The sequence below is a fragment of the Salvia hispanica genome, chromosome 6, assembly GCF_023119035.1.
Source record: "Salvia hispanica cultivar TCC Black 2014 chromosome 6, UniMelb_Shisp_WGS_1.0, whole genome shotgun sequence".
Lineage (NCBI taxonomy): Eukaryota > Viridiplantae > Streptophyta > Magnoliopsida > Lamiales > Lamiaceae > Salvia > Salvia hispanica.
The window spans coordinates 29,797,516-29,813,109 of NC_062970.1; the positions used below are offsets into that span (position 1 = coordinate 29,797,516).

Consider the following 15,594-nt stretch of genomic DNA (forward strand, 5'->3'; position numbering starts at 1 on the left):
CAAGATTTCTCCTTTTCACTAAGTAACACAAACCACTACTACAACTAATGATCAAAAATATTCCTGTATTAATAAGGCCATGATAATACAAACACCCCTAAACCTACTAAAACTGGAAAGAATAAATGAACTAGAGATAAACATTTATCCAAATTTATTGATATGCTGCCATGTAGTTTTAGCCTCATTGGTTTTGGCTTATGAATCTCTAATCAGTCCAGAGATTTGCTTGTTGGTAATGTTGGTAAACGTTTATCGAATAAGGTAAGATGAGGCTAATTTTAGTATAGTATCATAGTATGGAAATTCGTCATCTTGTAGTCTCAACCTTAAATTTTTTGGCTTGGTTATTTAATGTGATACTATATGTGGCAGTTCCTCTGGCCAACAATTTAACACCTTGTGTTCTTTCTTATTCCAATTCGAATTGGTTTTCCACTTAGCAATCATTTTTTTATTAATGACATTTTTCACATTCCAGGATAAACTTACATTTAAATCACAAAAAAGGTTAGTTTCCGCTAATCATAAAAATGGTATCTAATGTACTATCTTATCTAAAGCTTTTTTCCAAATAAATGACTAAACTAACGTGGAACTAACAGAAATAAAACTCAACAACCTTCGGACAAGAATAGAAGGTTTGCTCCACATAATATATTTGGGCAAATAGTGAAAAGAAATGTACAATAAAAGGTAACACAAGGTTTGCTTCTAAGTCTAACACAATTATAAAAAAAGTAGTAGGAGTACTCCATATTAGTAAATGATAGTGACAAGAAAATTGAATTTTGAATTGAAGGAAAATGTTTTGTACGCTAACAGAGATATTCTGTTCACAGCTGCCGGCTGACTGCACTCAAAATCCTAGACTGACTACAACTAGAGTTCTACTTCGAAAATGCATTCAAATATCAGCTCAAATTATATAGTATAAAAAAACCATGATCAACAAAACACATTTAACTTTGCTCTTCACCATTTCCCGCTCTCTCCTCTGCAGCAGCTGCCATTAATTCATCAAATTTCTCTGTCTTTCCCAGCACTATCTCAATCTAATTATCAAAATGTAAACAAGCAAATTTAAACATAAATTAGTAAAGCAACATTATACGAAACTTTGGTAAAAAAAATGTAGCAGCATGTGTAACCACCCATGACCATGACAACTAAAGGTAAAGGGTAGCAGAAACAAAAAGAGTACACCACAAATTAGAATTTTGTTAGCAATATTGGATAGTGAGTAGATGTGATATCCAAAGTTATCCGTCTCAGCCACGACTCAGGATGTGTAAACTGACCAAAATATTTCAGCATCTGTTCCAGACGCGTGCAATTTTAAATGTGTTATTAGTAACTTAAAATCATTCTAAAATAAAGTTTTGTAAGATAATCATAATTTGCCCAAATTGAAGAGTTTCTTCAGATAATGAAATTACAACTCAAATCTTCAAGAAATACAACAAAACAAAAGTGTTGCACTATAAAAATGAGTGTTACATACTTCCATTATATTTGGGGATGAACAGAATCATGGCTGGTGTAGATTTGGTTGAAGATTAGAAAAAGTAGTTGATTAGTTTTTTAAAGGTAACATAATCAGGAGTGCATCAAATTTTAGCCCATATGAAACATAATCTTATCGGATCGAGACAGAACAGAATCAGTAACCAAGGTGAGGTAGCTATCTCTTCAAAATATATTCCAAGAGAGTGACCTTTTTACTAGATTTGAACCATCCAACATTTAGTAGATATCTTTAATTGCATTTTAGCAGCAGTTGTACAATTGACAGACAAATAGTACAAACTTACTTTCGCTTTCGAGATGGGTCGTCCTCTAGACTCGTCTCTGATTTCAACAGTAGAAGTCATGATCTCTGCAGTGTGTCAAATTGTTTATGTCAATAACCTAGAATATGATCTTATATATCTAAGAATGAGCTACATAATGATAAAACAAAAGGAGTTAAAACTGAGTCCTACTCTTCTCAACTGCAAATCCATTGTTCTTCAGGATTTCAGCAACACTGACAACTGTTGATATGGCTGCAAATATATGGAAATGATCAATTTCAATATTGAAAAACTAAGTGAAACTCGCATTTTTTATATTACTGCAATTTAGAAATAGTAGTATGATATATAAGTGAATACTTGGAAACCTTCAGTAAATGCTTTCTGAAATCACTATCAAGAGCATGATGGATGGGCCACAGTAATAATAAGACAAACAATAATCAGGATTCCGGAGAGAAACCTAAATATAACAGGCTACAATTGTTCAGTTCTATGGAGGGATAATCTCATCACAAGTACAGGAACTAACTCAAAACACCCAGATCAAAAACCACACCTAAGGTCAAATAGAAGAGCCAAGCATAGACACAAAACAAAAGTAAAGGTCAAACCAGACAGACAACTTCATTTATCATAAATAAAATCAAATATGAAACCAGCAAAAGCTGGCTCGTGATGTTACATCGATGTAAATTTAATTAGAGAGACGTAAATTTAATTAGAGAGACATTCTTACAACTTTTGGAACAGGAACTTGCTTAATAGAATATTGATATAAGGCTCATGCTCATGATACTCATAAAGTGAGTTTTAGGACACGTTTAAAATTTGATGCTAAGAGTAAGGATATTAGTAATTGCATGTGCACATGTAAATGTAATGTAAATATTCCTCATGAAAAATTACATTAGAAACAGCCACAGTTTTACCCCGGATTTTTGTTCTCCCTTATGCCTAAGGAATGGAAAATATGTACCATCTGAATTTCAATGTTAGTATGCATATCAAAATGTATAGTTAGGGTTATTATTGAGTAGCTATCCATCATCCATGATTAACAAAGATAGGATGGTTGTTCAAATGAAGTCTACTGAATATACTGAGACTATAATCAAGTGATAGTAAAAACTATACTATAGAAACACCAATTTATATTAGAGAGAGTCTTCGAAATAAATGAAAGAGGAGCTAGAAATTGATTCAGTTTGTGCACATCTCCTATAGCTACTAAAGGTAGCAGCATGACTGATAATAGGTTGAAACGAACCTAATGAAGAGATGAACCACATATAAATCAGACCTGTAGTTTTGTACATAACACAGAAGGTAAACAGCATTTCACAAACATGTAGCATCAACATCAATAATAGCTAAACAAAAATATAATACAATATTATTGACAATATATTAGTGCCTCCAACATCATCTCTCGGATCAACCAGCATCAAGGATGAGAATGCTAAAATAAACACCTTATATACATATACAATACATACAACCAAAAAAAATGAGGCGAAAAGTACCCATTCCAAGAGCCGAAAGCTCCACTTCATTGTGCTGCTGCATGTACCTCTGCACAAAATTCAAATCTCTCAATTTCAGATCCAGAAAATATAATTCAGACTCATTATCATAATCGTAACACGCACAAACAAATTAAATCAATAATTTATGAAAGCAGAGAAGAAATCCAACAATCCGTACCTTAGCGAGATTGACGTAGAAGAAGAGCGGCTTTTTGGTGTTGGACACCTGGATGCGGTTCTTCTTCTGAGTATCTCCAGCGATGGCAATGTTGCTCACTCCCTCTGTGATTTCCTCCATCTTTTACTGAATTTTGAAAGAACAAGGATTGATTGAATTGATCAAAATATGAGATGTTTAATTAAGAAGCGACGGATCGAAAGTATGGAAGGGGGATTTGGTTGGATATAAATAGAGAGGCAAAATGGGGATAGGTTTATTTTCTTGTGTTGGAGAGTAGGCTGCGGCACTTTGCTGTGCCTTGTGTTTCCGATTTTGCCCTTTCTAGGGTTTCTTTGTGTTTTCTATTTTCATTTTTGCTTTAAAGTATAGTTTTATTTTAGGTTTAAATTTATTTAAGGGACAATTAATTATATTCATACTCTTTCATAATATTGAAGACATAACAAAATTCTAATTTAATAAAAGTTTTCAAGAAATAGTACTCATTGTCACTATATATTATATGCTGAAAGGACACCGAATATTGAATTTACTACCAAACTCTGAAAATATCATATAGGGTACTACTTCTTGGATAACATTTATCCATTTTTTTGGGGGGGTCGGGGTTTGGGCCCCTTCGGGAAACTGCAAAACAAATAAAAAGGCGTGGATCTATTTGACCCTTACGATTAATCAATTACTTTTAAACAAAAATTACTTAAACCAAAAAAATTAGCTTTGAAAAAAATAAATCCAAACATGATTTCTACGGGTTTTGGGTTACCGATTTTGATTCTCCCGAATCGCGATTGCTCGCCTTCTCCACGATGATCTTCAATCTAGACCACGGACCTTCTCTCGGGTTTGGCGTATCTCGATATCGGGGGGGGTGATCTTATCAAATCTAGGACTCGAATAAAGAAGGAAAAAAGAAAAATATAAATCCCAAACAGATTTCTACGGTTTGGGTTACCGTTTGATTCTCCCAAAAAATGTCATTGCTGCGCCTTTTCCCCATGATCTTCAATATAGACCCACCTTCTCTGGGGTTCCCGGGCGTATCTCGTATCGGGGGGGGGCCTTATCAAAATCTTTGGGCTCGAATAAAGAAAAAGGAAATCCTTCTCCAATTGGGGGAGAAAATTAACTCCTCTAGATGAAAGGGGGGGAAAAAATTTTGAGTAATAATAATGAATGATTTGTTCCTTTTTTTTTTTTATTTTTATTAAGTTCCTTTTGGGCCCAGACGGGGGGTCTTTGGGGTTTTGGGAATGGGGTCCCCCCAAATTGCTTTTTTCTAATTAAATTAACCCACAATTTAATACAAGTTATTTGGGAAAATTACAAGCCACTCAAGTAATATTGAACTCTCCCCATCCAAAACCGAAAAACAAGTAATCGGTTTGTTGTTTATTATTTATTTCCCCCGCTTAAGATATAAATGTTCATTAATTAATTAATTTGGGAAATTAATTAATATCTTATTAATTCCAAAAGTGGACTTGCAAGAAACATTTATTTATTATTCATAGAGTAATAAAACTCCCAACGACGTTCAGAATAATAAAACCTTGTTCGAGCTCCTCTTGAGGACTTTTATCAAAGCGAGACTCACCTGCTGACGTTTCAACATAATAGCAATCCTAGCCCCGTAGATATTAATCCCCACTACCCAATATATGGGATTATTGGGTTGCAGCTTCCCCATTTGATAAGTCAAGTAGTGCATAATCAATCCCCTATGCTCAATGCTAACATATGTAGATTAAGAAATAGTATTTTATCAAGATCTAGTTTTTATAGATAGCATAAAGACACGTCTTCTTTTTAGATCGTTCGGTGCTATACCACACCAATGTCATCTTATTTGGGTAAGCTTAGAAATATGGATGACATTCAACATTTCCGATAGGTAGCCAAAGCCTATCTAGGTTGTGAAATTCTTCTTTTTTTTTGCAAAGCATTGCATAGATCGACCCTGTTACCTAAAGTGACGACGCCCCCAACGGTCTACTAAGCAAAAAGCTTAGACTTTGTTTACTTCTATGCATTTAAATGTTTTAAAACATCTTATAAATGCACAAGCAAACACAATGTAATAATAATAGTGATTCTATTCGGGGCGAGGCCTCGAATAATCGAATCGGGTTAAAATTGGATTGTAGAGTTTTATGTATACAAGCAAGATTCTATTCTCGAAACTTACTTCCCAAACATGTTTTGTTATCCCAAACCTAACGGGAGGGTTTGGGCAATTTTGGTCTTTTTACAATTTTAACATTTTAAATCGATATAATTTGATTCGTACTAAATTTGATATTATTTCAAAATTATCATTCTTTTCCCTTTTGTCATCTTTCACTTTGTTTGGGTTTTTTAAATATCAATAATTTTTTTAATTATAAACATTATTAAATAAAAAAAATTAATAGCATAATCAATATTTGATAGTATCTAATATTTAATCAATAAGATATAACAACGCCTTAGTTTTAATCAATATTTAATACCTTTAATCATAAATAGATCATATAACACGATTTTTTCTAAATAAATATGCATCTAATGTAAGACTAATGTAATTTTTCGTATATTAATTTGAAAACAATCAAAATTACTAGAAAATTTCAACAAAACTACTCCTATATAAAATTAATAGTTTTAATCAATATTAATAGTTTTAATCAATATTAAATAACCAAAATTAATAGTTTTAATCAATATTTTATAGTGTCCATGAATTAATAGCTTTAATTAAAAAAAATTATTGATATTTAAAAATCAAAATATAAACTTTTAATTTTATAAATTAAATCTAATATTGAAATAAAGAACAAAGTGAAGGATGACAAAAGGGAAGAAGAATGATAATTTTGAAATAATATCGGATTTAGTATATAAGCGAAATAATATCAATTTAAAATTTTAAAGTGAAAAAAGACCAAATTTTAAACCAAACTTCTCAAAGGGCATTTTAAATTCAAAGCATTGAAAAAGGGCCCGTTTTTTATGTTAACCCTTAGCCCAAGGGAATCTTGATGATATTTTTAAAGTTGGAGCCATTCATGAGATAACCCAAATAATCCAAAACTTTTTTGTAGTTATTCTTTTTAAATTGGCAAGTAGTACATGGTAGGATGGGAGGAAGTCGGAAACTAAAAACTAAAGACATAAACAAAGGGCACAAATCCTTTCTATTCGTGTGATATAATAGTGAAAATATTATACATTGCCTTTGTTTGGTACTTGTTTTTCTCCTAGGATAGATAAGACATTAAATTTTGGACAAACACCTAATAACAACAATATAACTTATTACTGCAAAAAAAAGAAGATAAGAAAGAAAAATGTAAAAATAAAATAATCTCATCCGTTTGTATCTTGTAGAGATTCCACGGCAGACCAATTCTCCAATTCAGTCACGAGATTTGAGTCATACATATAAGTAAATAATAGCAGCCACTGGACTAGTGTTCTTTAACCATATAAATATTTTATTAAGTGTACTCAAATAAACTAAAACACTAGTTGACAAAAATAATACTCCACTTGCGACTCCATGGCAGTGTGCCTCAAGCGTATATAAACATAGGGGTTAAGAGACAGAATACAGTATAAATCATCAACCTGATGGAGAATAATGAACTTAGATAAAAATACTATAATCAACGAGTTGAATTTGTGTTCAAAATAGTTTTTGTAAATATTTTTTAAAATTTTTCTTTTCTTTTTGAGAAAATCTAAATCAAATTAGTGTAGGTCATTAATTTTGAATATGTTCGACCCCATATATTTGCATTTACACAAATTATCATAATAATATGGAGTAGTACTATCATGACTGTCTACTATAACCCTTATCGATTTTTTTCGAAAATAATCTCCTATTACGTGGAAATTTATTGACCAATTAGATTATATGATCCTGTGGTATAAATTTGGGACTGATTATAATATATGTGTATGTATGTGTGTGTTTGTTCCTTTGATCCTTTCGGCATGGAAATGTTTTTCATGCATATTAGTGTCTGCTTGCTGCAGATTTAATTTTGATAAATCTAATACTATAACGTTATACACTACTGGGTAGTTTTCACATAAATTGATTGAAACAAGCAAGAAACTAATACCACTGGCAATAAAAGAACAATTTTTTGGAGACGACTAAGTCCACTAATTACATTTGTTGACAAGGTCAAAAAAATATAAAAAATGAAAGTAACATAACAAAGGCTATCACAATTTCACTATAAATACATCTCAGTCCTCTCTTTCTCCTACACCAACTCAGCAATTCTTCATTCATCCATCTTTTAAGCTAAAAATGACTATTTTCAATACATAATATCATTTCTGCTGGCCGCAGTTCTCATGCCGGGGCCCTCCAGGACAAAATATCCGGCCAGAACTGCGGCTGTGCCTCAACCTGTGCTGCAGCCAACATGGTTCTGTGGCACCGGTGACACGTATTGCAGCACAGGCTGCAAAAGTGGCCTTGCCTCCTCACAGCTCAGGGTAGCAACGGCACAAACTCTCCCAAAATTGTCACGGATGCGTTCTTCAGCAGTATCGCTAATAAGGCTGGCGGTGGCTGCCCCGGGGCCCAGGATTCATACCCGTGCAGCATTTCTCGAGGCTGCCCGCTCGTATCCACTTTTCGGGACCACTGGCTCCCCGACGGAAATCGCAGCCTTCTTTGCTCATGTCACACATGAGACCGGAGTAAGTTGTCGTATTAACTTCAATTAATTCGTTTAATTTTTTTTGTTATATTGTGTTTACAAATTTTGATTGCATGCAGATATGTGCTATATAGAGGAAATAAATGGAGCATAAAAAGCAGCAAACTATTGTGAAAAGGGAAAAACGGCATACCCATGCAAACGGGGAAGGACTACGGAAGAGGTCGGTGCAGCTGTCTGGAACTAAAACTCGACACCGGAAAAAAACATAGGGTTTGAGGGTTCCACCCGGAGATTGTGGCGCAAGGCGTTGTCTCTTCAAGACAGGTCTTTGGTTTTGGATAACCGTGTCATGCTTAAAAACTTCTGGAAAAAGGTTTTTTGGGGAGACCATTCGAGCTGTAAATGGGCCACTAGAATGTGATGGGGCGAACCCCAGCACGGTCAGTCTCGGTTCAGTTATAGAGTATTGCAAACAACTAGGGGTTGATGGGACTAATCTTGGTCTAGGTAGATACTAGTTTTTTTCTTATCAAAAAGTTAGTGTGGTTGTGTGTGGTGAGCAAGTGGCCAAGTGCTCAAATTAATATTTTTATATATGTGTTGTTTATTGTATTAAAACTAATCTTTTTTCTCATATGAGATAATTGTGAATTTGGGCCCAAATATCTTCCCTATTTGGGGTTTTTTTTTCTAGAAGTATTTATCCTTGATAGATTTATTAAATTTTAGAAGATATTTCCTTATGGAATATTTTTTTCTATTTTTACTAGAATTACGGCTCTCTATTATCCCTTATAAATAGAGGTGCCTGATGTGTAAATTTTAGGTCTATCAAAACAAAATAATTTTTCACTAAAGTTCAATTAATTAACCCAAATAGTATCATTTTACTCCAAGATTAAAACCTTGTGTAGTAATTTAAGGTTTTGATCCACGGGAAAGGGCCAAGTTTAAATTTAAAGCAAACAAAATACATAAAAAAAAGTGTTTTGGGTTTAAGTTTTTGTTTTTTCAAGATAAGCAACAAAAATTTAAAAAGAAATAAACAAAAGAAGACAAAACAAGAGATGAGATTTTTACTCCAAACATTCACGGAAAAAAACATTTGATTTATTCTAATATTCAATTCTATCTTATGAATTAGGGGACTAAAAAAAAATCTATTCATGATGCAAAGATTGAACATGTTTGGGAATACAATAGTTTAAGAATAGTTGAACACATATTCTATAAACTGGCTTTCTTTAAATTTCCAAGAATCCTAGGATGCGGAATCAAAGATAAATTATTATTAGCTCATGAAATCCATTATCAAATTATCATCTAAACAATTCTAATTGATAATTCATTACCAAAAAAATCCATCTCATTCAAATTTGGGAAGAGACTTTTTAAAAAAAGCAAATGGAACTACTCCCCAATGAGCCCCGGGGGAGTAGTAAATCAAGAATAAAAATGTGAAAAACACGATCATAAGATAAAGAAGGGAATATAGAATGGGATCACCCCAAAAAAATTATCCGTCTACATTTTTGGGAAGAACACAAAGATTTTTAGCCAACATAATCAAACTGGGAGTCATAAAAAAAAAATATATAACCCGAGAAACCTAGAGTAAGCTTGAAAAAATTTGTGATGAATTTTTGAGTAATCCCCCAAATTTCCCACCCCGCACTTCTCCTTTGCCTCACTTCAATTCTCCCAAAGTCAAACTCCTATGTATTCTTGTCTCCGATTTGTCCACCGTCGCAAAATACCCCCAAACCCGATCTCTCAATTGGGCGTATTCAATTGATCTCCCCTGGAACCCCTCTTTTTTCCCCCCCACTTTCTTTTGCCAAAGTCGCCCCTTTTACCCCCAAACCCAAAACTGCCCAAAAAAAACCCGGCGAATATGAAAGAAATTCCTCCCCGGGCCGGGTGATTTTAAAATAATAAATCACCCGGCCGGGTGTAAAAAAATCACCCCTTTCCGGGACTCCTTACGCCTTTCCGGCTTCCCCGGCCGGGTATTTTGATGGTGCAAAACTCAGGGGGGCGGGGGGTTTGGCCCCGCGTAAACGGCGGGTTGTTCGGGCATTGGGCGTGCTTTTTCCCCCCGGGCCCGGCAAGATTCCGTCTTTCCCCCCCGCTGCTCACCCCGGAGTTGTTGGAACTCCGGGCGGGTTCCCCGCTAAGTTTGGCTTCATCCCCCCGGTTGGGAAAAAATTTTGGGGGTGGTTTTTAGATTTTGCAACCTATGGGGGCGCCCGTGATGATCCGACCCGGAATGGGGGGGGGAAAGCGGATCTTTGCATGGGCCCTTTGAACGCCCCACGCGGATCCCCCCCGATGTTCTTCCCTTCCCCCTTTACTCTCAAAATGTTTGATGAAAAGCTTTAAAAAAATTCCTTTTTTTTAATCTAAAAGAAAATCACTCAAATTTAGAGGATATAATATGAATATTTGATTTGCATCTCCCCCTTTTCATTGTAAAATCATCATAAAATTATATAGTGAAATCCCGGGCCTCGCCCCGGGCAGTAGATCGCTTTAATCAAATTTGGGAAAAAACCCCAATTTTTTTAATTCTCCTTTATTTCGGTGCCGTGTTTTTTTCCCCAACAACGGGTATCTAGACCCCAGGATTTAAAAAGCGAAAATCACGATGGGGATCGAGGGGAAGATTGTTGTAGAAAAGTTCGCGGATTGTTTTTGGACATGGGGTAGGAAAACTGGGAAACCAAAAAACCAAAACCCCGGAAAAGAGGGAAACCCCGGAGGAGTCGGACCCTACAGACAAAAACCCGTGGGCGCGATTGGGGGCTATCGTTGCCCAAGGAGGTGGCATCACACGACTATAGAAAAGTCGACGAAGGAGATGAGAAGATTTTGGAGGAATGATCGAAACCATCAACGGCAAACAAGGTACATCCGAAGACGATTGTTTAATTTTAGAAGCAAGAGGGAAAGGAGGTGCAATAACATCTCAACGAGTTCAACATGATTACTTCCAAAAACTAACTCGGTTTAAAATTAAATTTGGGATGAAATTCGTACCCCCAATTTTGCTATCGTCCCCGCCCCCGAGTTGGGGGTACGGGGACAACATTAATTTGAGACAAACCCCGGGGGTTAAAGAGGGGGAAACCCATTATTGGTGAGGAAGTTCGCCCGGGAAAAATCGGGATCTTTTACTTTTTCCCCCTTGGAAATACAAAAAAAGGGGGTCAAGGGGGAAGGGAAAACGGGGAAAATCAAAAAACCGGAGGAAGGAGCCAATCCAAGAAGGATTTGGATCGAGTTAAATGTTGGAATTGTGATGAGTTTGGGCACTTTAGAAATCAAGGGGAAACAAGAAGAAATATAAGAATAAGGATCGAAAAAAAGAATACAAAACGTTTCCTGTCAAAACGATGGGGGCGTTGTCCCCAAAAGGGGGTATCCGATGGAACCCTGGGTAAAATTTGGGTTCGGAGCGTGTTCCATTCATGCAAAAATGTGGAGGTAATGGAAAACTACGTTTCGGGGATTTAGGGGGAAAATATATCCGGCCGAATGACGAGCCCTTTGATATCGTGGGGAAAGGGAAAAGGGGATGACATCCCAATGGGTCCGTAAAAAACCGAATGGGGTCGGGCACATTCCCCGGGTCACGAGAAACTTGATTTCGATTGGGCCTTTTAGCGAAGGGGAAAGGTAACATTTGGCGCGGGAATTGGGAAAATTACCAAGGGAGCTATGATAGTAGCTCGAGGTGAAGGGGGGTACATTGTATACCACAATTCCCCCCAAAGGGAAAGCATTGATCTTGCAAATGAAGCAAATAATGCATTTTGGGGATTGTCGTTTTTGGGGCCCCATGAGCGGGAAAAGGGGTAAAATAATGTGCTCAAAAAGGGTTTCCGTCGGGCCCGAAAACAAATTAAATTGGCCTATCCCAGGATTCGTGTTTGGGGGAAAAAAAGGGTGAGTTTTTAAAAGGAGACCAAAAAATTTAAGATCGGGTTGGGTCAGTCCCCGCGATCTAGGGGGCCAAAACCCGGAAGTCCCCCCGGGGGTTCCCCCAAAATTATATGACATTCATCGACGACTCCACTCGAAAAAAGGGATGGGTTTATTTTCTTAAGAGTAAATCTGATGCGTTTTTATACTTTCGGGAAGTGGAAAGCCCTTTGGGCCCAAAGGGGTGGGGAATGTAAGATACGATAATGGGGGAGAATATGAACTTGCGAGTTCAAGGGGTTTTCCGGAAAAATGGAATTTGCATGGAGAAGAGGAAAGGAAGTCCCCGGGAAAGGAATCCGGGAGCATGAAAAACGTTGAATGAGCGAAAAAAGATGCATGAGGTTGAAAAGTGGGTTGCCCAAAAGAATTTTTTCGGATGCCAAAAAACAATTTGGGGTTCCCCCCTCAACGAAGGGCTGTCGTTTCCCTTGGAGTTTTGGGTGGAGGAGGTTTGGACGGGGGAAAAGGTGAATCTATCTTACATACGTATCTTTGGTTGTGTTGCTTATGCTCATGTTAGTTCTTTTGGAAAGTAAGTTGGATTCCAAAAAAATTAAGGTACGTTCATTGGTTTGGGGGGATGAGTTCGGTCAAAACTGGGGTGAAAACAGAACCAAAGTTATTCGCAATAGAGATGTCGTTTTCAATGAACATGTGTCTAAAATTCACTCCCCTTTCCCAAAAAATCAAACAAAAAGACTTTTTCAATCCAAAAATTTACTCCCCCAAACTTGAGATCATTCCAAAAAATTAAATCTTAAAAAAAAGCTAAACTTTTTTTCATCAAAAAAAAAAAATTTTTTTTTTTTTTTTTCCTCTTTTTATTTTCTTCTTCTTTCTCTTTTTTTTTAAAAACCTCACTTTTTTTAATTTTAGAGGCCGTTTTTTTATTTCCCAAAGAACTTCATTCCAAAAATTATACATTTCATAAATCTCAAAAACTCTTCTTTTTTTAAAAACCACCCCAAAACTACCTCAATCAACAAAGACAAGACTTGTATTTAGCACTCAAAAATAGCAAGGATCAATGACGAGGTAAAGTGAGGTTATTTTAGTAGCAAGTGATTAGCTAAGTGTTTAAAAACAAAAGGGATTAAGCTAAAAGTGGCTTCAATTATGGATGCAGGGAACTTTTGGCCAGAAGTTCATCCTAGTGCCTTATCTTCCCATATCATTAAACGAATGAAAGCACGCACTCAATAAAGCAAATCCATCCAAGATAATTTAAAAATGGATTTCATACTCTCCTCCTAAAAAATCCGGGGTTATCACAAAATGCTTTTTCAAATAAATTCATGCACCAATTCCATCCATCCTAAGCTTCAAAGATCAAGTAAAATCAAGCAAGATTTCCCAAATAGAAAGCCAAATAAAGCATGCACCCGCAATTACATTGATTCAAAAACACTTTGGGGCTTTAAATACACCCCAAAAACATACATCATGCATAAAATCATTCAAACTCATTCAACCCCCCCCAAACTTGAATGTTTCATTGTCCTCAAAAGAAAAATAACAAAAAAAGAAAAGGGAAAAAGAAGCCCCCCCCCAAATTTGGCATGATATCCATGTACATTGGGGGGGATTTCCCTTTGCATGTGTGCTTCCTAACAAGCTCCAATGTGAGTCCTATTCCATGTTGCTCCTACATACAACAAAAAAAAAATAAAACACAAAAAAAGAAACACTCAATTAAAAGAAATATTAGGGGAAAAATTTGACAAACAAAACCTCCAACATAAAAATAAAAATAAAAAAAATAAAAAATTTGGGGCCTCCAATCGCTTTGTTTATAGCCGTATTCGACTTTCTTCACCCTTTGATCTACATTTTTGGCCCACTAGTAAACCACTTTTTTTGCTTCCAACCATTTTCACCTCCAACATAGCCTCGCGGGGGCCATTCACCTTCCAAAGTTTTCTTTTTCCCCGATCTCGAATATCAACGACCATGGGGTACCCCTTTGGCCCCACATAAGGACCCCACCATCTTGACTTAAGCTTGCCCAAAGAGTTTCACCAGAGTTGTACAATGGACCAACTCCTTCGGGAAAAAGGCTTAACGGGGCATCATGTATCTTTTAGCACGTCCAGAGATCAACACTCTCAAAGACGGCCAAACTCATCCATTTCATTCATGTCAAACATTCTCTTTCGGGGATCATAGTCCAAATTAAGCTTTGAAAACCCAATAAGCTTTAGCCGTTCCCCCCAAAGACAAGCTTTTTTCCCAAAAACCAACTTGTAGGAGGTTCCACGGGGGCTTATATGCCGTTTGATATGTGATAAAGGGAATTTCAGAGGTTTTTACCGTTAAATTTGCGTCTAACATGTTCCAAGCCGGGGTGTCATAAAATCCGATCGAGGGAATGCAAGGAAACGGTCTAGAAAGGGAAGAAGGAAGTGAGCAGAACAAAGGAAAAGAAGGGGGCGGGGGGAGCGTAGCTAAGGGCAACAAAGTCTATCCATGCCCCGCGGGGGCCCCCCTCCAAGCCTATAAATAGAAGAGCATGCAAGACAAATCATCACTTTTTCACCCCTTTTAGCTCATACACATAACACACTGGGGAAGGGGGATCCGGGGTAGTTCGGTTACAAAAGGTTATTTCTTTAGAAAGTCTCGGCAACACCGTCCCGTTTTGGGCGAAGATACAATCTCTTTAAATTTCGTTGTTTTGCACTTTTGCGGCGAACTTCACTTTTTGGGGGTCGATCTTTTTTGTTATTTTATCCCTTTTGCTTCGTTGGTTTTCGTTTTTTTTATATTTCGTTGATTTACGTAGATCTTACCGCCGAGAGTTTATTTTTAAAAAGTTTTATGTCGATCTCTGTTTTATTTTGATGCCGGGTACTCGATCTGGGAATTTGGTGATAGATCCGTGGTTTGTTGATTTATTGGGGTTGTTGTTTAAATCGTGAGAAGTGTTTTTGTTGGTGGGGTTTGGTCACGCTTGATCCGGGGTGGATTTAGGCCCCCGGTTGGATCCAAAATGGGAAAGGGGGGTTGTTGGAGGGGGAGTTTTTTTGTTTTTTTTTACTTCGCCCAGATCTGTTTATCCGTTTAGTTTTCTTGTTATGCATCAAATTGATTTAGATTTAGTTTTCCTCTCGATTTCGTTCATGTTGTTTTTCTTTTGAGTTTTTACTCAATTTGGTTAAAAGATGATGTCGCGTTAGTTAGTACCCGGTTAGTTATTCCCGCCCTTTTTGTCCGTACTCCGCTTTTTTTTCCCACGCCGTTTTTTTCCGGTCTGGTAATTAAAAGTTTTTTTTTAGATCTAGTGATTGTGCGGATTAATTTTCCCTTTCATAGTTTTCTTTGTTGTTTCCCCATCAGTTGTTTCGAGCCTTTAAAAAATTCCCCAAACAAGTTTATTTTTTTTTTCCTCAACCCCAAAAAAAAATGGGGGCAGCCCCCAAACCAAAAAAAAAAAC

The 15,594-nt window shown here is 36.4% G+C and overlaps 1 protein-coding gene and 1 pseudogene across 1 annotated transcript; one reads left to right on the forward strand and one right to left on the reverse strand.

Annotated features, from left to right (window-relative positions):
- Positions 1–773: 773 nt before the first annotated feature.
- Positions 774–3,736, reverse strand: LOC125192564 (uncharacterized protein At2g34160-like). Its single transcript, XM_048090176.1, has 5 exons — positions 3,504–3,736; positions 3,323–3,371; positions 1,986–2,048; positions 1,815–1,879; positions 774–1,055 (listed from the first exon to the last, which is right to left on the reverse strand). The coding sequence occupies exons 1-5, from the start codon at positions 3,621–3,623 to the stop codon at positions 963–965; spliced, it is 390 nt and encodes a 129-aa protein (XP_047946133.1). The 5' UTR covers positions 3,624–3,736; the 3' UTR covers positions 774–962.
- A 4,123-nt stretch (positions 3,737–7,859) lies between these two features.
- Positions 7,860–8,691, forward strand: LOC125195098 (annotated as a pseudogene).
- The last annotated feature ends 6,903 nt before the right edge of the window (positions 8,692–15,594 follow it).